Source organism: Panthera tigris, chromosome C1 (assembly GCF_018350195.1).
Source record: "Panthera tigris isolate Pti1 chromosome C1, P.tigris_Pti1_mat1.1, whole genome shotgun sequence".
Classification (NCBI taxonomy): Eukaryota; Metazoa; Chordata; class Mammalia; order Carnivora; family Felidae; genus Panthera; species Panthera tigris.
In genome coordinates this window covers 110,245,335-110,266,008 of record NC_056667.1, presented here as the reverse complement: position 1 = coordinate 110,266,008, position 20,674 = coordinate 110,245,335, and the positions used below count along the sequence as shown (strand labels likewise).

Below are 20,674 nucleotides of genomic sequence, written 5' to 3'. Positions count from 1 at the left end.
GGCCTCGTCTTCAAGTCCTGATGGCAGCCTGGCCCTTGGAACAAGAGCTGGGTCCCACCTGGACAACTCTTTCACCTGTCCTGTCTAGTGTCTGTGTCTCTAAGCATTCAACAGCCCCAGACAGTGTGTCCACAGGGGCTGCTGCCCCACCTCCTCATTCCCACGCCATAAACCACACGGGTCACATGGTCGTGTAAATAAGCCTTCATTCACTGTGCAAGCACCAGGTCCTGTGTGGCCATGGAGGAAGTGTCCTTCCTGGAAGGTCAGAATGGGCCACCCACCCACTACCAATCCCACTACCTTCTGGCCCTCAGTCAGCTGCATCCTGAGAGCCAGCCAGCATGTACCCTTGTGGGTAGAGTGGGGAGCAGGGAGCGTGAGGGGCTGCGGGGACCACAGAGGAGCTTGGGGGAACCACAGGGCCCCTGGCCCAGGACAGACTGGCCAAGGCCAGATTTCAGTAAGGAGGCCTCATGAGTGATGATGGGGGGGTGGTCCTTGTCCCTCCTGACAATTGTGGGGTGCAGTGGCAGGATTTGCTGGCCTAGTTTAAGCACAGGGATCCTACTTGGCTGAGTGAGTGCATGGCCAAGGGTGAAAGGCTGGTTCCCCAGGGGCCCCCATCCTCATGGCCAGGGTAGCTGCCTTGTTGTGGCCTCCCCAGGGCCATGTGCATATAGTAGGACCACTCTGGGGTGAAGGCTGCGCAAACTCCCACAGGAGAATGTGAGCTGGTGGGGAGTGGGGGTGGGAGGGGTGCTGCAGGAATGGGAGAGGTCAGGACAAGCAGGGCCAGGAGCAGTGGGGTCCATGACCGGGGCCAGGTGACCCCAGGCTCCCATTCCCTCATGTCCCTGGAGGACCTCAAGCTAAGGCTTGTGGGCACAGGCCTGTCACAGGCTCAAGGGCCCTGCATCTGCCGGGTGCCTGCATTGAAGGAAGGAGGAGAGAAAGGAGGCCTGGAAGGAGGGGGTGGGGGAGGGGAGGAGAGAAGGAGGGAGGGGGAGCAGAGATGAGGAGTAGAGGCAGCAGCAGGAAGGGAGCATCGAGCCGAGCGAGCACACCAGGAGCAGGGGCGCCAGCAGCAAGGGGAGACAAAAGCAGAAGGCAGGCGGGAGCCCCTCAGGCAGAGTTGAGGCCCACAGACTTGGGGTGGGCCTTGCGGGCGGCCAGCTCTGACAGCTTCTTCAGCCGCTTCTTCAGCTCCAGTGGGAACTTCTCGTAGCATCTCTTACACACGGGCTTCATGTCGAACTCCACAAACTTGTTCCTGGGGAGGAGGTCCAGCAGTCAGGAGAGCCCCAGGCCCCACCAACTCAGCCCTCAGAGGCAGGGCAGTGGGCTGCCTTTGGCCCCTGGCCCACAGCAATCCAGATCCCAGGGCAAGCTCTGGCCAGGGGTCACGGTGAACCAGGAGACAGGCCTCCGAGCCTCCTTTCCCTCCCAGAAGCTTCTCTTGGATTCTGATACTCCGGCACTGGCCATGACTCCCTGCTGTCCTCAGAAACCTGGGTTCCACCTCACCTCACAGCTCCAGCCACCCCACACCTCCGGGAGTTTCCTGGATGAGCCAGCCTTTGAAAATGCTGTTCCCTGAGCTGGAATGCCCTTCCCTCCCCAGACCCCAGAGTCTGTGTGGGTGTGTTGGGGGCTCACATCCTTCCCCCTCTCACCAGGCCTTGGGGGCCCCTCAGTCTGCCTCCGTGGGGCTGGGGCTGCCACTGCCTTCCCAGGGCCTGACCCCAGCAGACATTCAGGGAGAACCAGCTGAAGAGCACAGGGGAAGCCCACTCAAATCTGAGCTCCCGTGACAGGCTCCTGGAGAAGAGGGTGCTGTGCAGGTCCTTCTCTGCCCACCTTGTACACCCCAGAAGTCCTCACCACTTACTTCAGGGTCAGCTTGCTGTTGCAGGTGGAACAGGAGAAGCAGTTCACACACCAGGCCTTGTTGAGGGCTGACACCACTGTGAGGGGTGGAGGCAGGTGGGCTTAGCAGGCCCAGGCCAGCCCTGGGCCAGCTGGGCCCACAGCTGCAGGACCCATGTCCCAGAGGGAGAGCAGACAGACAGAGGGTGTGGGGAGTGGGGGTGGGTCACAGAGACAGAGGAGCCTTACCATCTCCCTCGATCACATGGCTGCAGTTATAGCAGACGTCCCCAAAGAGCTGTGGACAGAGTGGGTGTCAAACTCATTGCCCCAGTTCGGGGCCACCCCAAACAGCTGCTCTCGGGCACCCTCCTGAGACACCTGAGCCCTTCCCACCAGGGTGCCACCTTGGGCCTGAGGTGAAGCCACTCCTGGCCCAGCAGAATCACCACCCTGGCACTGGCGGCAGGTTGAGGCATTGCTACCAAGGGGCCCCGTTGCTCCTGCTGGTGTCCTGAGAGGGCACGGGCCAGGCCCATAGGCCCTGACTCTGGACCACAGTAGCTGGGCACCTCTGCCAAACCGGAGGATGGCGGCACATGTCGGTCCCTGAGCCCAGGACCTCACACGGCCTTGTCATTCAGTCCCCATGGCAGGTCTGGGCCGGCCTCTCAGATGGTAGGGCACGCAGCCACCACAGGCTCTGGGGGGGCCGCCATCATCTTCTACCGCTTGGATGGGGCATTCGGTTGTTCAGGCAGCATCATCTCCCTGAGGGGTCCCACAGTGCCCCCCCAGCCCTGGGCCTCTCCACCCTCTGCCCCCCCGGGCCATACCTGGTTGTAGTGGGTCTCACAGTAGGCCAGGCCCTTCTTCTCATAGTGCCGGTGCCCCAGGAATGGCTTCTCACACTTGGCGCAGACAAAGTGCTGAGGGGAGAGGAGGCAGTGGGCAGCTCAGGGCCGGAGTGTCCACTCCAGGAGACAGGAAGCAGAGGCCAGTGGGATGAGTGCCTCACTGGAGACCTCCATGGACAGCCTGTGAATCAGCAGACCCCACTCCTTCCCCGATGCCCAGTGCCGCTGGCATCACCATCCTCTCCGGGACTGCTCCCCACGTCAGCAACCGCAGCCCTAGCTGTCAGGTGCTGGTGACAGTGGGCCCTCCCAGGTGGGGCTGCTCTAAGCATGGTGCCCCCCTGGAAGGCTGCAGGTGTCTGTCCCCCCCGCCCCCAGGCATCCCCTGCAAGCCCCAGAGTCAGTGAGCAGCATCTTCTAGTTCATACGGCATGCGGGGACCCACCCTCCCCATGGGGGCTGGGGGCCAGGCCCTGCATCAGAACCTTCCCAAAGAGGTTACCCAAGACAGAGCTCCTGGGACCCAGACCTAGCCGGGCATCAGGGAACACGAGCTTCCCTTGCAACTAGTATCTGTAAGACCATTAGTGCCACAGTGAGCTCCAGGTGACTCAGGGGGACACACCTGAGGAGCTCAACCAGCCGGTGTGCCCAGCTTCTGAGTCTACATGAGGCTGTACACAATTCTGCCAACCATAATCCCTCAGGGTGCCTTGGGCAGACTATCCCCAAGGACAATGCCACCTTCTGTAGAGTTAGCAAGTATTACATGAGTCTTTAAAATTTAGAGGAGAAAAATAGAACAGTGAGAAAAATCGATTGGTAGGATTCTTAGGTGACCCAGGAAAAAAGGTCACCACTGACACCGAGAAAGAACAGAAGCCCTGTGTCCAGCTTGGGGACCCATAGTTCTCAGGAAGAGGAGTCTGGGAGAGCAGCCCTGGGGTCTGGCCCCTGCTCACCGCTGGAGAGAAGTGAGGAGGCGGAGAACCCCAGCCCCGCTCCTGGAATCCCCCATGGCTGTGCCCCCACCCAGATGGGGCACCTGTCACACTGGGGTCTCACTGGCCCTGCTACAAACGCCCACCAGAGAAGCAAGTCAGTCACTCTTAGAACTCTAGATTTTATCATTTCCTTTCTATACAAGTCACCCAAAATTTTTGTTAGAAATTTAGAAAACACAGGTAAAAAGCAACAATAAAATATAAACAAATAAGTTGTAAACATCCTTCACTAATATCCCACTGCAATAAACATTTGGATCTATAGTATTTCTCATGACTTTGGAACCCTCTAGAAAGCCAGGACGGGGAGGAAAGAAGGCAGGCGCCACTGCCGAACCATGGTCTGTGTACTCAGGTCTCCTGGCTCCCATGGAGGCCAGAGCCAAAGAGGGACAGCACCCAGGACAAATATCCCTGCTAGAAGCAAGCCATGTGGCCTGGGGGTGGGAGCGTGGGGGGGGGGGGGGCTTGCAGGGCCAGACTCCAAATGTAACAGTGAGCCTGGGGCTCCCCCAACCTCCTGGCCTCGCTCACCTCCACATGCCACTGCTTGCCCAGTGCATTGACCACACGGCCCTCGATGGGCCGGCGGCAGGCCCCACAGATGGGGACGCCCATCTTGTCGTGGCAGGGCAGGCAATAGAGCTCCCCCTTCAGCTCCCGGGCCTCGGCGGTCAGCTCCTTCCTGGAAGACAGAGCAGAGCCCCCCATGACATCCCTGCCCCACTGCAGGGCCCGTGCTGGCCCTGCGGGGGTCCCACCAGCCCCTCCAACCCCAGGGAGCAGCTTCTGGAGAGGCCCCACTGGGGCCCAGCAGCGTGCCCAGGCAGGCGGCACTTTGATCTCTGGTGTCTTCGGGGACTTCCTGTGCCCCAGACAGGCCCCAGGGCACGGGTTCCCGCACAGGCCTTGCAGCAGGCAGTCTGTGTTGTGCATTGTCAGGCCCTCTGAGAAGCACATCTGTTCTCTGGCCCCTCCACGCCAGACCGGGTGTTGGGGCAGACATGAGGAGATCCTGCAGTCTCTTTCCCCTCTCCTCCCCTCTCCCACACCAGCACCCCTCCTCCTCACCCTGGTCCTCCAAGCCTTTGATTCCTTTCTCCTAGCTTCCAAGGGCCCAGCCCTCCCTCACCCTGTCTCCCTCAGGGCCTCACACAAGTACTACTGGAACAGGCTCCAGAGAGGGGTGTTTTCTGCATCGATGACTTCGACCTCCACCCTGCACCCCACTCTCCAACTGGTTGACCTCTCCGCCGAGTGGGAGTCCCACCCAGCTCACCACTTGCCCCCATCACAGCTGCTCAGCTGTACGCATACCCGCAGTGGGTGCAGCTGAAGTGGTCGGGGTGGTAGGCGTCATTCTTGAACATAAGGGGCTGCTCGTCAATGACCAGGTGGCACCGCTGACAGACATACTTGCCCAGGCCCTTGGCCTTCTCACGGTTGTGGCAAGGCCGGCACAGGTGCCTGTGGGAAGTGAGGCAGGTGTTAGGGACCAACAACCCACTCCCCCTCTTCCTCCCCAGAAAGCACGGTCCGCCTCCTGGCAGAAGAGACATCTGGACCCCGCCTGCTGCTTTAACAATGCCCATAAGCTTCCAGAGGCTCAGACAGTGGCCCAGAAAAGCAAGCTAACTAGCCCTGCAGCTGGGAAGGCCACAAACGTGCCCCCTAAAAAGGGGACTCTCACTGGAAAGTGACTAGAAAGACATACACCAGAATATTGGTGTTTGCCATCTTTAGATGGCAAAGCAAACATGAGTTTCCTTTTCTCCACTTTTCCTGAGCCTAGAACATCACATGGAATAGAGTAGACATTTCATTGACCGTTGCTAAAAAATTAATTTCCCAAATGTCTTTGAATACGCATGAGTGATTACACAGTGACTGTTAGCTTGAAACCGCTGCTGTGCCTAGCAGAGTGGCCCAGGGGGCCAGGTCTGTCGGGCCTGCACACCCCCTTCCTTTGGGGTCTGTCAGACAAAGAGGGACCCGAACATCTACAGGCTCTTTCTGTCTCCAGAGACAAGCACAGCTGTGTCAGACAGAGGCCCCCAAACCCAGGAACTGTCGTTACAGAGTCTTTTTTGTGAAGACCTCAGAGTAATTTCTGATGCTACTCCCTGCCTTGGGGAACAGCTGTGGTCTCTACTGAGAGGGAAATCAACATGGTTTCTGTTTCCTTGTGCCTCAAAGGTGGCAGGAATTTAGATTCAGGGTCCCCAAGCAAAGATGTACAAAGGCCCCAATCCATTACCCCCATTCCCCACCTGCCACCCCAATCTGTAAGTATTCCTGATGCATCCGGGCCTGCCCTCCCTCCCTTCCCAGGCACCCAACCACAGGGGGCCTCTCTACCCCTTACCAGCCACCATCAGCCTCTTTTATAGGCAGATCAAGGAATCTGGTTAAGAGATTAACTCTCAGACTCAGGATCCCCCAACCGGGTGTGATGGGCAGACCCTAGATGCCAGCGAGGACAATTCTGTGTCCATGCCCTTGACCTCAACACCTGCCACCTCATTTGGGTCTGGACCCCCTGCTGCATAACACTGCTGTCCGCTTGCCTTATTTGTGTCTTATCTCCCAAAGGTGTGTGCAGGGCAAGGGGCCCAAATGAGTGCCCAGTAGCCACTTACTAAGCCACTGACCAGCCCCAGGCTGTGCCCCCCACAGGGTAGCAGCTCAGGCTAAGTCTCTGGTATGTGAGTGAATGAATGATTGTAAAAGACAGGAAGGGAAGGACAGTGGGCATCGTCTCCCAGGACAATACAGCCAGGCCGGACTGGGAGCCGATCCCCTAGCCAGGGCCCCCTAGTTCCACCTGCCCACGGGACACAGATGTGGCCTGTGGCTGCAGTTTTCATCTCCCCATCTCCACCCCACCCACCCAGACCCCCAGGCACCTTGCCACTGCAGGTCTGAGCAGAACTGCTCCTGCCGCTCCCCATCTCCACACGACACCTGCCGCCTGCTTGTGTCTCTGTCACAGACCCAGCATTTATTCCCCATGACCCCACTCCCAATTTTGGTGACTAATCTTGGCATTAGGACAGCACTTAAGCCATATGGAATCACTTTTGTTTCAAAGCTATAGAAATTGGTATAATTCCCCAGAATTCTGTTGCAACGATTGGTGCCCTTATAGCTACTGTCAGCAATCACCCAACAACCGAAATACCCAGCTTGGGGAGGGCGGTCAGACACATTCATCTCAAACCTGTGTGAGTCAGTCCTTCCAGACCTCCACACAGGGCAGTGCAGGAGAGGGGCCGCACCCTGGCTCGCGCACCTCCGCACCCCACTGGCTCCCAGCCGAGACCCAGCTGAGGTGCTCCACCAGGAACCCCAGATGGGGAATGTCTTTTCAACAGACCCGATCCCACAAGATCTAAAGGCAATCTGCAGAATTTTTTTCTAGGTAGGATGAAGATACAGCCTAAGAATTCCAGCATGAAGGTGCAACAGAAAAGCCAGAACAAGGGCGCCTGGGTGGCTCATTAGGTTAAGCATCCAGCTTTTGATTGCAGTTCAGGTCATCATCTCATGGCTCGTGGGTTCAAGCCTGCTTTGGGTTCTGCACTGACAGCCTGGACTGGCTGGCTCTCACACTCTCTGCCCTTCCCCCACTCCCACTTTGTCTCTCTCTCTCTTTCTCTCTCTCTCTCAAACTAAACATTTGTTTAAAAAAAGAAAAGAAAAACCAGAACAAGCCCAAACAAACACACACAAATCATAAGATTTTCAGTGACACATGCTCGGGTTCAAATCCTGGCTCTGCCACTTCCTGGCAAGTTACTTCACCTCTGAGCTTTAGTTTCCTCATCTGCAAAATGGGAGACAATCCCAACTGCACAGGATTATGTGGAAAACAAATTTAAGGTCGCACACGTGGTAGTTACTTCCCAGTGATAGCTGTGGACAGTTTGTAAGGTTTTAACTAAAAGGTACAAAAGTCTTTTGAGATCAGGCATGACGCGTTGGTTCCCCATATCACCGGATGTGCCATCTGGGGGAAAGACAGGGAGAAATGGGCTTTGCCTGCCCTGTGTCAGAAGCAGCCACTGCCCACATAGGAACACCCCCAGGCTCGAGCCACCCCCCAGAGGAGTGTCGGGGCCCGCAGGCAGTGGGCAGCAGTGACCCTCTTCACAGGCCTCCTGTCCAGAGGAGGAGCTCGCACAGGTATGGGTCAGGCCTCGCGGGCTGAGCTGCGTCCCCACAGGCACAGACAGCGCCCTATTATGAGGCGGCCTGCAGCTGTGCCCCGCTCAAGATAAAGGCCATGATTTATTCCGCACGTCCGAACGGAGCCTAATTATACGGGGCAAGACACAAGGACCCTACAGCAAGTGTCCTGAAAGAGCCCCCTCTCATTCGACCAAACAAAACTCCTCAGCCTCCCACCCTCTCCATTCACAGGACCCCTCCGCTGTCCCTCGAGCAGGCTTGGGAGCCCAGGCTCGTTGCCATAGCGGCCAGCCCCTCCCTGCCCCCCATCGGTAGGAAATTATCCTGTGCTGAAACGTCCTCTTGTCTCTGTCAGTGCCAGCCAATCCCCCCACCCCACCCAGCCCGCGCCCACTCCACGGCTTCGAACATAGTCACACACTCAGCCTCTGTGACGCTCAGTGGCCAGGGTGTGGGGGACAGCGGGGGGGGGCACGCGGGCTGGGACACACTGGAATATTCACGGCCCAGTGGCAGCACAGGCAGCCGTAGGAGTGGCCCGCCACACAAGGACCCCCTCGGGAATGAAGCGGCCTTTCAGGGCCACAGACGCTGCAGCCTCCCCTCCCCTCCTTAAATAGCAGGCCTCCCTCCACAGCTGCACGGAGTCCACCGCCAGCACCACCACCCGCTGGCCACAGCCCACCTGCTGCCCCGCAGCCCTCCTGCCCTTGCACCTGGACCCGGCTGTGAGAGGTAAGGACCAGGGCCCAGCAGGGCAGGCAGGGGATTCAGGAACCAAGCAGAGGCAGGGGTGGGGTATCCCTGTCCCTGAAACACTCTCTGCGATAACGATACAACCGGTTTATTGAAGGCTGTCCTGCTCTGACTCAGAGTGGCCCCACTGGGCTGGATTCCTGTCCCACTGTCGGGGACTTAGAGAGGGTGAGTGCCTTGTGCACAGTCCCATGATCAGCACCTGTGCTCTCCAACCCTGGGCCACTGTGGCACAGGGAGGAACTAGGAAAGGGAGCAGGGAAGAAGAAGGGCCAGCCCACGCCAGGAAACAGCTGTGCCCACCCACCTTGAGCTGTACTCACCACCTTGGGCCTCTTCCTATGGCCACCTCTGCCCACTCCTCCCCCCCACGGAGGCCCAAGACCCGCCCCACGGCCCCAGACTCCTCCACTGTCCACACCCAGGCCACACTCCAGGTGCCTACGCTGCCCTGCCCCGAGCAGCAGCATGGAGCAGCCAGTGAGGCCAGACCCAGGCCTGCGTCTCTAGGGTCTGCACAGTGAAGCAGGCGCCCATTTCAGACCACACTGCAAAAATCAGTATCAAAACTTCCTAAAACAGGAGGGGTGAAGAAACCTCAAGAAATCAGAAACAAGCCTAAAAGCACTTTAAAACAGAGTCTAGATCCCAGAGAGAGCACCATACATGTGGCGCCTTCAGCAGTGATGGGAAGCCAGGGGCACCAGGCAGGAGGCAGGAAGCCAGGTGCTGGCGTGCCCACTGGGCGCCACAAGAGGCTAGCAGCCTGTGCGGCCAGGCAGGCCCCACCATCGATTTAATGCTCTGCTGTCACCATCCTGTAGCCCCTACAGGATAAGGGGCCCGACATTTTCATTTTGCACTGGGCACCAAAACTTACATCCCCAGTCCTGGGGCCAAACCCCAAGAAGGTGCCACGGGGCCTGGGAGACAATTCCAGGGTGAGCCCTGAGATGGAGCCACAGTCCCGGCTCTGGCACCAGGCACCCCCAGAGGCCAAGCTGTGTTCTGGGAGGTGCTGGGTGTCCCTGCTGGGTGTCCCTGACCTGACTTCCAACCCTGGGGCCACTGTCCCTAGCCAGATGACCTTGGGCAAATTAGCCCACTTTAAGCCTTGACCTCTTAATCTCTAATCTGTAAAGGAGGGCTGCCTGCCTCCAAGGATTGGCAAAGTGGGTAGTCGGTACCTGTGAGTAGCCCTCAGGGAGGCCCAGGTGAGAACTGCACTGTGGGTCAGAGTCCAGGTGTGAGGGGCGGCCCAGAGCAGAGGGGTTCCACCTGACTGTTTCCTCGCTTGGCCCCATCCCCTCTCCCAGCAGCCAGGGCTTCCCTGGCAACAAGCCCTCGGGTGACATGCACGTGGAAACAGCAGGAATATAACCTTCGTGTTGGATTCCAGGCATCCTGACCCACTCTGGGGCCAGGATAGATCAGTTGGGCAAGGGAACCACCCTGGATCCCTTCAGTGACTAACCTGAGATATTATTAGGAAAGCACCCCTTTACTTTAGGATAGTGACTGGCCAGATGTTCTCTGCCCCTCACCCGCGTTGCCCTGGCTCTCTCCTGCCCAGGCAGCTGGCCCTCACCCCTCCATGCATGTGTTGGGGGTTGGAAGTGGCTGCAGGACCCCAGTGGTGGTGGATGAAGCCGGATGGGGAGGGTCCAGCTGCTGCTCAGCTCGACAGCCCAGCATAGCCACCGTCTGGACCACTGCCCTGCTCCGTCTACTGAAGGAGGGCATGCCGGGCCCTCCTCTCAGGCCTCTGTTCTTCGTCCACGCCTCCAGATGGCACCCAGCCCACCCTCCTCTGGAGGCTGCCATGATAACAGCTGCCAGCATGCCTCCTGAGGGACGCCCCCTCTTCAGTTCAGCCCCTGCCAGAGCTCTTACCATGGCCATCAAAAGGACAGGGAACTGAGGCCAGGAGACACTCGCAGAGAACTTACTCCGGCTCACACTGCCAGGCTCGGCCAGGATAATGACCCCGGCCCTGCCATGGCCACAGCCTGCAGGGACGCCGCGTCTCTCCTGGGAGCCTCTCTCCTGACCGAGTGTGGGTGTCAGGAGGCAAGGCTTCCCGGGGAGCCCCAGAAGCTGCACTGCAGGTGAGGGTCGGCCAGGCTGAAACCCCAAAGCACGAGGATCAGGGGCTGGCGGCAGCTTGGGACTGCGGGATGTGCTGCTCTCGCCCTGCTGTCCTGCCCTCTCCTGCCACACTCCCCACTCCTAGGGCTGGTGAGGGAGGCAGGGTGTTTGGGGTCTTCCTCTCCTTTTTGGATCTCTTGAGTTGACCAAAATCAACCCAGGAGTGCGTTCTGTCGAGGACGGAGCCAGAGCGCCTACCCAGAACTGGGGTTCACCAAACATACTGCAGGGCTCTATGCTGGCCCCCCTCAGGTGTGGGCAAACCAGGCTGGGGAGGCCAGGCAGACACAGGCGGCTTCCCTGGGCTCCAGGCCTCTCCGGGGCTGCCGATCTTGGCTGGAAAACCAGAGCCAGTCCCACTACCTTCTGGGAAAAATAGCTTTTCCTCTCCTAGAAAAGAATCTGCCTCCTGGTGTTAAACTACTCTGGGTGGTAGAATGCCCCCCACTGGCCTAGGGCCCAAGTGTAAGGCTTTCTAAGATACAGGCCTCCACCGTTAGGATGTCCAAAATGAATTTGATAGGCTGAGTCCGGAAAGCTTGAGAGACCTTGGGATCCAGGCCTGGACAGCACCTTCAGGTGCTGGCGGAGAGCAGGCCTCTGACCTCCTGGGAAACTGCCCATCACTGGATTCCTGGTGGTGCCCTCCTGGGTGGCAGGTGCTGGGGGAGCTGTGGTCAGGGACCGGCAGGAGAGAAGCATAAGGCAACAACACTTGGCACTAGTCATGAGAATTGCCACAAGATGGGCCAGGAAGGGTCCCAGGACTCGGGGTGTACAGGGTTCATGCAGCAAAGGCGAGGCTAAAGAGGAGGTGGCCAGGCCCCACGCACCAGGATCTCAGAAACAGGTCGTCTAGGGGCACCTGGGTCACTCAGTCGGTTAAGCATCCAACTCTTGGTTTGGGCTCAGGTCACAATCTCACAGTTTGTAGGTTTGAGCCCCATGTTGGGCTCTGTGCTGATAGCATGGAGCCTGCTTGGGATATTCTTTCTCTTTCTCTCTCTCTCTCTCTCTCAAAATAAATAAATAAACTTAAAAGAAATTTTTTAAAAAAGAAAGAAATAGGTGATCTATGCACCCACCCATTGGGAGTGGAGCTCAAGTTTCCCATGCACCCCCCACCCCGCCATTCAGGAAGCCCCCCTGGGGAGCACAGCAGAAAATGTGGGGCCCCTCCCTCCATCCCAGAGCCCAAACAGGTGGGATTCACTCCCCACTCTCCCCATAGTGCTGACCCCATGCCCTGGTCTGAGAGTGGATTTCTGGGACACATGGCCCTGGTCTCAGGCTCTTGGGTGTCCGGCAGGGACACATCGTGAGGTGGGAAGCCAGCCCCAGCAGCAGCTTGGCAAGCTCCAGGCCCTGCCTTTGTTTTTGCTTTTTGCTGAGCTTCAGAAAGCCTCTGACACTCACCCACCCCAGGTGAACACAGGGGGTGCCCTCAGTAGTCCCCAAGGCGATGCTGAGCTAAGATGCTTCGCAGGTCCCAGGCTCTGGAACCTGTCTGCTTGCTCCCTCCAGGTTCGTCCTCCAGCTCTGCTTCCAGCTGAAGCATGAATGGCCTCGAGGTGGCTTCCCCAGGTCTGACTGCCAACTCCTCCCTGGCCACTGCAGAGCAATGTGGCCAGGAGACGCCGCTAGAGAACGTTCTCTTCGCCTCCTTCTACCTCCTGGATTTCATCCTGGCTTTTGTTGGCAATGCCCTGGCCCTGTGGCTTTTCATCCGGGACCACAAGTCGGGTACCCCCGCCAACGTATTCTTGATGCACCTGGCCGTGGCCGACTTGTCCTGTGTGCTGGTCCTGCCCACCCGCCTCGTCTACCACTTCTCTGGGAACCACTGGCCGTTTGGGGAAATCCCGTGCCGCCTCACCGGCTTCCTCTTCTACCTCAACATGTACGCCAGCATCTACTTCCTCACTTGCATCAGCGCTGACCGCTTCCTGGCCATCGTGCACCCTGTCAAGTCCCTCAAGCTCCGCAGGCCCCTCTACGCGCACCTGGCCTGTGCCTTCCTCTGGGTGGTGGTGGCCGTGGCCATGGCCCCACTGCTGGTGAGCCCACAGACCGTGCAAACCAACCACACGGTTGTGTGCCTGCAGCTGTACCGAGAGAAGGCCTCCCACCATGCCCTCGTGTCCCTGGCCGTGGCCTTCACCTTCCCGTTTGTCACCACTGTCACCTGCTACCTGCTTATCATCCGCAGCCTGCGGCAGGGCCCCCGCGTGGAGAAGCGCCTCAAGAACAAGGCGGTCCGCATGATCGCCATGGTGCTCACCATCTTCCTGGTGTGCTTCGTGCCCTACCACGTGCACCGCTCTGTCTACGTGCTGCACTACCGCGGCCACGGCACCTCGTGCGCCGCCCAGCGCGTCCTGGCCCTCGGAAACCGCATCACCTCCTGCCTCACCAGCCTCAACGGGGCACTCGACCCAGTCATGTACTTCTTTGTGGCCGAGAAGTTCCGTGACGCCTTGTGCAATTTGGTCTGTGGCAAAAGGCTCTCGGGGCCACCCCCCAGCTTTGAAGGGAAAACCAATGAGAGCTCGCTGAGTGCCAGGTCTGAGCTGTGAGCCCCGCAACACCAAGCCTGGGCCCAACCGCAGGCTGTCCTCAGAAGGACTCCCGCATCAGGGTGCAAGCCACCCAGACTCATGAAAGAGAGGTCCACCTACTCTCCAGTGGGTCACCCACTCTCTCCAAGGGCGAAACTCGGCATCCAGCACCCAGTTCTGCCTTATCTGATATGCAAAACCCTAATAGGGGACAGCCCTTAACAGGACCAGTCAGCCACCCCCTCTGACAGAGACTGTTTGACCCTGCTCACTTACAGTTACTAGATATTCAATGACTTCAGCCTGTGGCGATGAGACTGGAGGAACAGTTCCTGCACAATGCGTGTCTTTCTTTCCCAAGGGCTGCTTGCTCGACTCCCAACCTCCCTCCACAAGAAACATAGAGCAGCGCAGCTCTACAGAGAGAAGCCCAGAAGGCAGCTGTGAGTGACTCCAGAGAAGGGGGTGCAGAACTCTTGGGGGAGAGGAAGGAGGGGTGTGTAGATGTTTCCATTGAAGCTCAGGGCGTTCTGAGTTCCCTGGGTGTCCCCTTTGCCAGATGACCCCTATATTTAGGGGACAGGGACTCTAACTTATAACTGAGGGTTGTGTGTACATTTCAGGCTGGCCACCAGGTGACACCCAACAAATGCGGCCTGTGGGGCCCATCATCGCAGTGCAGGGTTCTTGGCCCCGCCCACTGTGAACCCACACGCAGACCTGCACGTGGCCTGACAATCCCCAAAGCTTCTCAGCAGCTGCCCGATCCCTCTTGAGTCCTGGGCGAGCACGCGGCCTAAATAGACAGATATGGGGAGCCAGGCCTTGTCACCGCCTGAGGACACAACTGGCAGAGAGCCTGGCATGTGACCCTGGCCCCCACTAACCCAGACCAGCAGGGCTGTCCTTAGCCCTGCTCCCTCCCAAGAGGCTCTCCCAGCCTCAGTGGGCCAGCCTGGGGGCCGTTTTGCTCCAGAGCATGGCACCTAGCACCCTAGCGGCTCCCCATTTATACTGATTATACTGACCATAAACACAAGTGTACTTGAAGATTTGGCTAACATAAGTTCCTTCCCAGAACTTCTCCCTTTGACCCAAGAGTGGCAACGTGGAAGTGAAGACAGGACAGGACAGGCAGCACATGCTGTTTTGCCTCTGGTTCTGAATGTCCTACGCAGGCCTGGCCCACGTGGATGCTGAAGTTCTGCAGCATGGGCCCCAGAGGGCCTGGAGGGTCTGTGGGGGGGCCATGCTTCCTCTACAGCAGTACCGTACTTCCCTGAGCGCTCCCAGCCTCTCCCGCTTTCCCCAGCAGCCAGTGCTGTAGCGCAGAAGGAGAGAGGACACGCCCAGGCCCACACCCAGCAGGCGACCCAGGTCAGGACCCCCGTGACACCATCTGCCCCCCACAGCCCTTCCTGCCAAGTGCCCTGCAGACACCAGCACCGACACCAGACAACATGGTCAGCAAGCGGGAGACATCGCTACAGGCAGCATCCAGAGCAAGCGGTGTGGCAGCAGAGGACAGAGGGGGTACAAGTACTCAGGCAGAAGGGGGGGGGGTAGTCAGAGACAGCAGGGGTGGGCGCTCATTCTTCCCTGGCGCGGGGAGGAGAGACCGGCATCCGGATGGGGCCTGTTGCGTTTGGGAGACTCGGTGGGCTCCAAGCAAAGACGGTACATGGGTAGCTGAGAACCCAAGGGAATGGTGTAGTGTGGAGGGGTGCATCCAGATTGTCCAGCATGGACATGCCAGTCGGGGCTCTGGGACTTTGGACAGACATGAGGGCTGTGCACCGAGCCCCAAAAAGGCCGACGTGGAGAGGCCGGTGGACGGAGATAAGTCGGAAGAGGTGAGGGACCTATACAGCCGTGAGGCAGAAGGAAACCATGAGAACACAGGGTCCCAGGCGCCTGGAGAGGAGGCATCCCAGCAAGAAGGAAAAGCTGTCGCGAAGCCTGCCAAGAGGCCAAGAGAGAACCATCAGTGACCCGTCGGTCTGGCCATGCGGAGGGAGGTGTCTGGGCCTGACCAGAACGGCAGTGGGGAGTCAGTGAGGGGGGCCAACAGGGGCAGTGGGGAGCCAGTGAGGGGGGCCAGCAGGGGCAGTAGGGAGCCAGTGAGGGGGGCCAGCAGGGACAGTGGGGAACCAGTGAAGGGGGCCAGCAGGGGCAGTAGGGAGCCAGTGAGGGGGGCCAGCAGAGGCAGTGGGGAGCCAGTGAGGGGGGCCAGCAAGGGCAGTGGGGAGTGACTGAGGGGGGCCAGCAAGGGCAGTGGGGAGTGAGTGAGGGGGGCCAGCAGGGACAGTGGGGAGCCAGTGAGGGGGGCCAGCAAGGGCAGTGGGGAGCCAGTGAGGGGGGGCCAGCAGGGACAGTGGGGAGTGAGTGAGGGGGGCCAGCAAGGGCAGTGGGGAGTGAGTGAGGGGGGCCAGCAGGGACAGTGGGGAGCCAGTGAGGGGGGCCAGCAAGGGCAGTGGGGAGCCAGTGAGGGGGGGCCAGCAGGGACAGTGGGGAGTGAGTGAGGGGGGCCAGCAGGGGCAGTAGGGAGCCAGTGAGGGGGGCCAGCAGAGGCATTGGGGAGCCAGTGAGGGGGGCCAGCAAGGGCAGTAGGGAGCCAGTGAGGGGGGCCAGCAGGGGTGCTGGCGCGTCCTGCAGTGGGAGGACAGCTCTGAGGGAAAGCGCAGACTGAGCCTACAGCCCCGCTGGAGAAGAGGGTGGAGGAAGGAGCAGGAACCCGGCCTCTGGCCTCCGTGGTGCCTGGTGACTGAGGCAGGGGGTGCAAGGGTGCAGGGAGCAGGGGAGCCTCCCCTCGGGGAAAGTGGGAGGGAGGTCACAGCTATGGGGGGAGGGGGTGCAGAGATAGTGCGGGGAGAACAGAGCCAGGCTTCCTGGAAGCTGGGAACTTAATCTACCAAGGACACCTGAATTTAAGAGTAAATTTGGGCCCCGTGGTTGTGTGATTTCTCTCCAGTGACATTCAGCCCTGGGTACCTTGAAGGAGGGAGACACCCAGGGTCAGCAGCTTGGGGTGGCCGGCCACAGTGATGGCCTAAAGCTCTTTATCCACCCAATGCACGTGATGGCTCCTGCTTTGGCCACCTTCCTCCTCGCTGCCTGTTGTCAGCCTGCCCCGGGGAGCGCCCCCAGGCCTGGACGAGCCCTGACTCGTGGCCCCCTACTCTCTCTAGCCCCAGCCCTCTCCTGTAAAGCAAGGGTCTCTTGTCTGCCCTGCAGGGACACAGCATGTGGGCACAGGCCACGCCACCTGGGGTGAGCCTGGCTCTCGGTAAGCAGTGCCTGGGTGAGGGCCCTCCTCACCTGCCTGCATTCTTCACGAAGCCCAGGTCAGCCAGCTCAATGTCACACAGCTCACAGCGGAAGCACCCGGGGTGCCAGTTGTTGTTCATGGCCTTGATGACACGGCCGATGATAAACTCACCTGGAAGAGACAGGTCCTTGTTTGCTGGGGCAGGCACAAGCCCCCACCCCCACCCCTGCAGCCCCCTCCCAAGCCCTGCCCTCGCTGGCACTCGCCTGAGGCTCAGCCTGGTACCAGGGCTTCCCTCCCAGAGCACGGGACGGTGACGCCTGCAGAGCACTAGTGCCCATTGAGGCAGGGTGCAGGGCGGTCAGGGAGGAGCACCTGTGCTCCCATCCACCTGCCCAACCCCAGGTGTGCTGTATCCAGCCCTTACCGCAGGACCCGCAGCATGGAGCAAACAGCATCTGGAAGTCGTGTTCACAGTACTTCCGGCCTTCGAACTGCAAACGGGCCAGCAGAGAAAGTTCAAGCAAAACCCCATCATTCTCCCCGAGCTGGCCAGTCTATGTTGGGTCAGGACCCACCCTCGGGAAGGCTGGACAAGCATCCCAACTTGTGCAACTGCTACCACCACAGGAAGCAGGGTGGGGGTGGAGGAGAAGCCTTCCTGGAGGAGGTGGTAAGGAGCCGAAAGACCACAGGGAGGTTGTGGGGGTGCTGAAAGGAGGGCAATCCAGACAGAGGGAGCAGCAGGGGCGAGGCCTGGAGACGGAGAGAACTGGCCCACTCCACGGGGCAGACAGGCTAAGTGAGGGGTCGCATAGAAGCTGGGAACTGGGCAAGGCCAGTCCTCAAAGGGCCTCTGCTGTTTTCACAAGACCTTGGTCCTGGGAGTGAGCCGAGGGCTGGAATCAAGTTTGATTTATAAATGTCACTTGGCCTTATTTCCTGTGTGTTTTCTCTGTGTGAGAAGTCCATTTCTCCCAGAGGCCACAAGAGACCCAGAGAGGAGACACAGAAGGAGGGACAAGGAAAAACATGGGGGCCTGAGGGAGAACCCGAAGTCCTGCAGCCAGCAGGAGCCACCAGCCATTGTCCCCGTCTGCCTGGGCAATGACAGCTCTCGTGCTGGCCCCAAATGTGGCCAGGCCTGTCTCTGCTTTCTTCTCTCTTGACAATTTCATTTTCTTTTTTAAAAATTTGATTTACCTTCTTTTCTGAAATGAGTGTTTTATTAGGCTGTGACTGGATATAGCCCTACCCAGGGGCCTGTAGAGGTGGCAGGCGTTAAATTCATTCAGCAACAAATATTCCCTGAGCACCTCCTGTACGCCAGGCTCTGTTCTAGGCACATGGCCACTGCTCACAGAGCTCTGCCTCCCTCCCACTGCCTCTACAGTGGGCCAGCATTTCCCAGGAGACTGGAAGGTGCCATGAGGAACAGCTCCTCCCACACTGCCAGGAGGAGCTCTCGTACCCCACAGCCATCCATCCACCAATCAGCCTCTGACCCCTGATCTCCACCTCCACTGCAACCACCAGGGGTAAATGTTTACCAACAGGACCTTCAGGAGATGCAGTCTGATCTGTAGCATTTGCCCATCTCTATGGTGTAAATATTTCCATCGTGGACAATGTCAAGCTACCAACATGGCACCAGTGTGGAGTTAAGACATGTGCAGTAGCCATCATGGCACCATGTTTCCACCACCACAATGCAATAGACAGATAACCTCAAAGGCATAGATGATAGTAAAATGTAATAAAATAACTAGGAAGTGGTGAGTTTTGAGTATGTGTTACTTTGTTTTTAATACAATTTTATCTCCTATACATTTATATAACTTAATGTTTTTAAAATTTTTTTCATGTTTTATTTACTTTTGAGACAGAGAGAGACAGAGGATGAGTGGGGAAGGGGCAGAGAGGAAGGGAGACACAGAATCCGAAGCAGGCTCCAGCCTCTGAGCTGTCAGCACAGAGCCTGATGTGGGGCTCAAACCCAAGAACCGTGAGATATGACCTGAACCGAAGTCGGACACTTAACCGACTGAGCCACCGAGGAATAAGAGTTGTGTTTAGGGGCACCTGGATGTCTCAGTCGGTTAAGCGTCTGATTCTTGATTTTGGCTCATGTCATGATCTCACGGTTCATGAGTTTGAGCCCCATGTCAGGCTTTGTGCTGACAGTGTGGAGCCTGCTTGGGATTCTGTCTCTTCCTCTCTTCCTGTCCCTCCCCTGCTCATGCGAGCGTGCTCTCCCTCTCTCAAAATAAATAAATAACATTTTTTTAAAAAGAGTTGTGTTTATCCACTAGCTTGCAAGATTACTGAAAATTTAAACAATCTGCTCTTAAGAGCCAGTGTGGCCCAACCTAGATCCCTTCCTTTGACCTGGATTCTTTCAATAATTCCAGCTTCATGTACCTGCCCCCATTAGTGTCTCCTCAGCACAGCAAGGACAGTGGTCCCATCAGACAGACTGCCTTCTTCTGCATCTCAAATACCCTGCATACTCTGACCTCAGGGCCTTTGCACTTGCTGAGCCCTCTGATGAGTGCTCTTCCTACAGATGTATACACGGCTCCCTCACCTCGTTCAGGTCTGCTCAAACATTACCTTCCCTGACCACCCACCCTCCTTACCCCAAGATTCCTTGTAACCAAAGCACTGAGCACCATCTGATCCCAAGGGAGGGTGTGTGCCAGCAGGGCAGGGTGTTTGCATGCCGTGGCCTCCCAGAGTCTACCCAGAGGACGTTGGATGAGTGGTGACCCTTCCTAAGCACCACAGCCACCAGGGGTGCACTGTTCACACCTCGCAAGTGAGAATGTGTCCACAGGGGAGCCAAGCTCAAGACCTGGCATGACTGACCAGGACCATGGCTGAGCACAACCCATAGGCTCCTGGAAGGCAGACTCTGAGCTGGTCAGGGGCTCAGGCTCCAAGAAGGCGTCCAGCCGAGGGCCCTGGGAGTGTCCTCACCTCGTAGAAGAGCCCCTCGGGGAATGGCCGGAAGCACTGCGCACACACAAAGCACTGCTCATGGTACAGCTCCCCGTTGCTGTTAACGATCCGCTCTGCAGGGGCGAAGCGGGCTTGGCAGCGCTGGCAAGCCGCATTGGCCAAGGCGTTGGACATGTTGCTGCAGGGGGGAGAGGGGATGGGAAGGTCAGGACTGGGGAGGGGCCGAGATGAGCAAGCCTGGAGGGCTGCACATGATGGACACACCTTCCCGGGGAGGAGGGTGGGGGGGAACAGCTATCCTCACACTGATGGCAGTGTTGGCACCGCAGAGGCTCAGCCTGGCTGCCTGACACTGGCTCATGTCAGCCCGCACACCTGCCCACACATCTGCTGGAGCTATTGTATCCCATGGGCCCCCTAAGTGCCAGCGCATGCCAGGGGCTATGGCACACATTCCTGGATGACAACCCTACAAGGCCTACGCCGCATCTCCATTCTATAGATGGACAAGCCAAGTCCTGAGGGGAGTGAGTGTCCTTCCCAAAGGCCACAGTGGGCGGAGGCAAAGCCCAGATTAGAAACCAGCACCCCTCCAGACTCCAAAGCCCCCATCTTTCTGCCATGCCCTGCCACCCCCACGGACTTCCATGTAGTGTCAGACACAGCTGGGCCACAGCCATGCCCACACTGGTCAGAGCAGCGAGGGCTCAGGACAAGTGCTCTCACTGTGGCCTGGGCTGTACCCCACTCTCAGAGTCCAGACTCCCAGCCATGGAAAGTCCATAAGAGGGGTTAGGGGCCAGTGAGATCAGGGACACATGGAAGCACTCAGCCGCATGCCTGGCCCATAGGAAGCCCACACAAAGGACAGTGCATGGTTCCAACGTCTCCGCTTGGTTCCCAGGCTGCTTGGTCTGCATCCTGCTGGCCCAGGTGTCAGTGGCCACCTCGGTTCCCTCCTGTGTCTCCTATCACCTCTTCTCAGGGAAACAGAGCCTCTCATAGAACTTCACCTAGGCCTAAATCAGTGGCTCTTTATGCCTCTTATTTAATCCCTGAGGC

General features: G+C 58.4%; 2 protein-coding genes across 4 annotated transcripts in view; one reads left to right on the top strand and one right to left on the bottom strand.

Moving 5' to 3' along the window:
- Positions 1-189: 189 nt before the first annotated feature.
- LIMS2 (LIM zinc finger domain containing 2) overlaps positions 190-20,674 on the bottom strand; it is a 41,975-nt gene continuing 21,490 nt past the window's right edge. For 2 of the 3 annotated variants that reach the window (XM_042994173.1, XM_042994172.1), the window contains exons 2-10: positions 19,631-19,790; positions 17,079-17,145; positions 16,702-16,822; positions 5,048-5,197; positions 4,265-4,415; positions 2,706-2,798; positions 2,119-2,167; positions 1,892-1,967; positions 190-1,273 (exon numbers count right to left, since the gene is read on the bottom strand). In XM_042994173.1, the coding sequence (XP_042850107.1) occupies positions 1,126-1,273; positions 1,892-1,967; positions 2,119-2,167; positions 2,706-2,798; positions 4,265-4,415; positions 5,048-5,197; positions 16,702-16,822; positions 17,079-17,145; positions 19,631-19,786 (1,011 nt within the window). In that variant the 5' untranslated portion in view covers positions 19,787-19,790 and the 3' untranslated portion in view covers positions 190-1,125. The remainder of the gene's footprint in view (positions 1,274-1,891; positions 1,968-2,118; positions 2,168-2,705; positions 2,799-4,264; positions 4,416-5,047; positions 5,198-16,701; positions 16,823-17,078; positions 17,146-19,630; positions 19,791-20,674) is intronic. The other variant, XM_042994174.1, reaches the window with a different exon arrangement.
- Positions 12,370-13,401, top strand: GPR17 (G protein-coupled receptor 17). The gene has a single exon (XM_042994175.1). It carries the CDS (start codon positions 12,382-12,384, stop codon positions 13,399-13,401), a length of 1,020 nt encoding a protein of 339 aa, XP_042850109.1. The 5' UTR covers positions 12,370-12,381.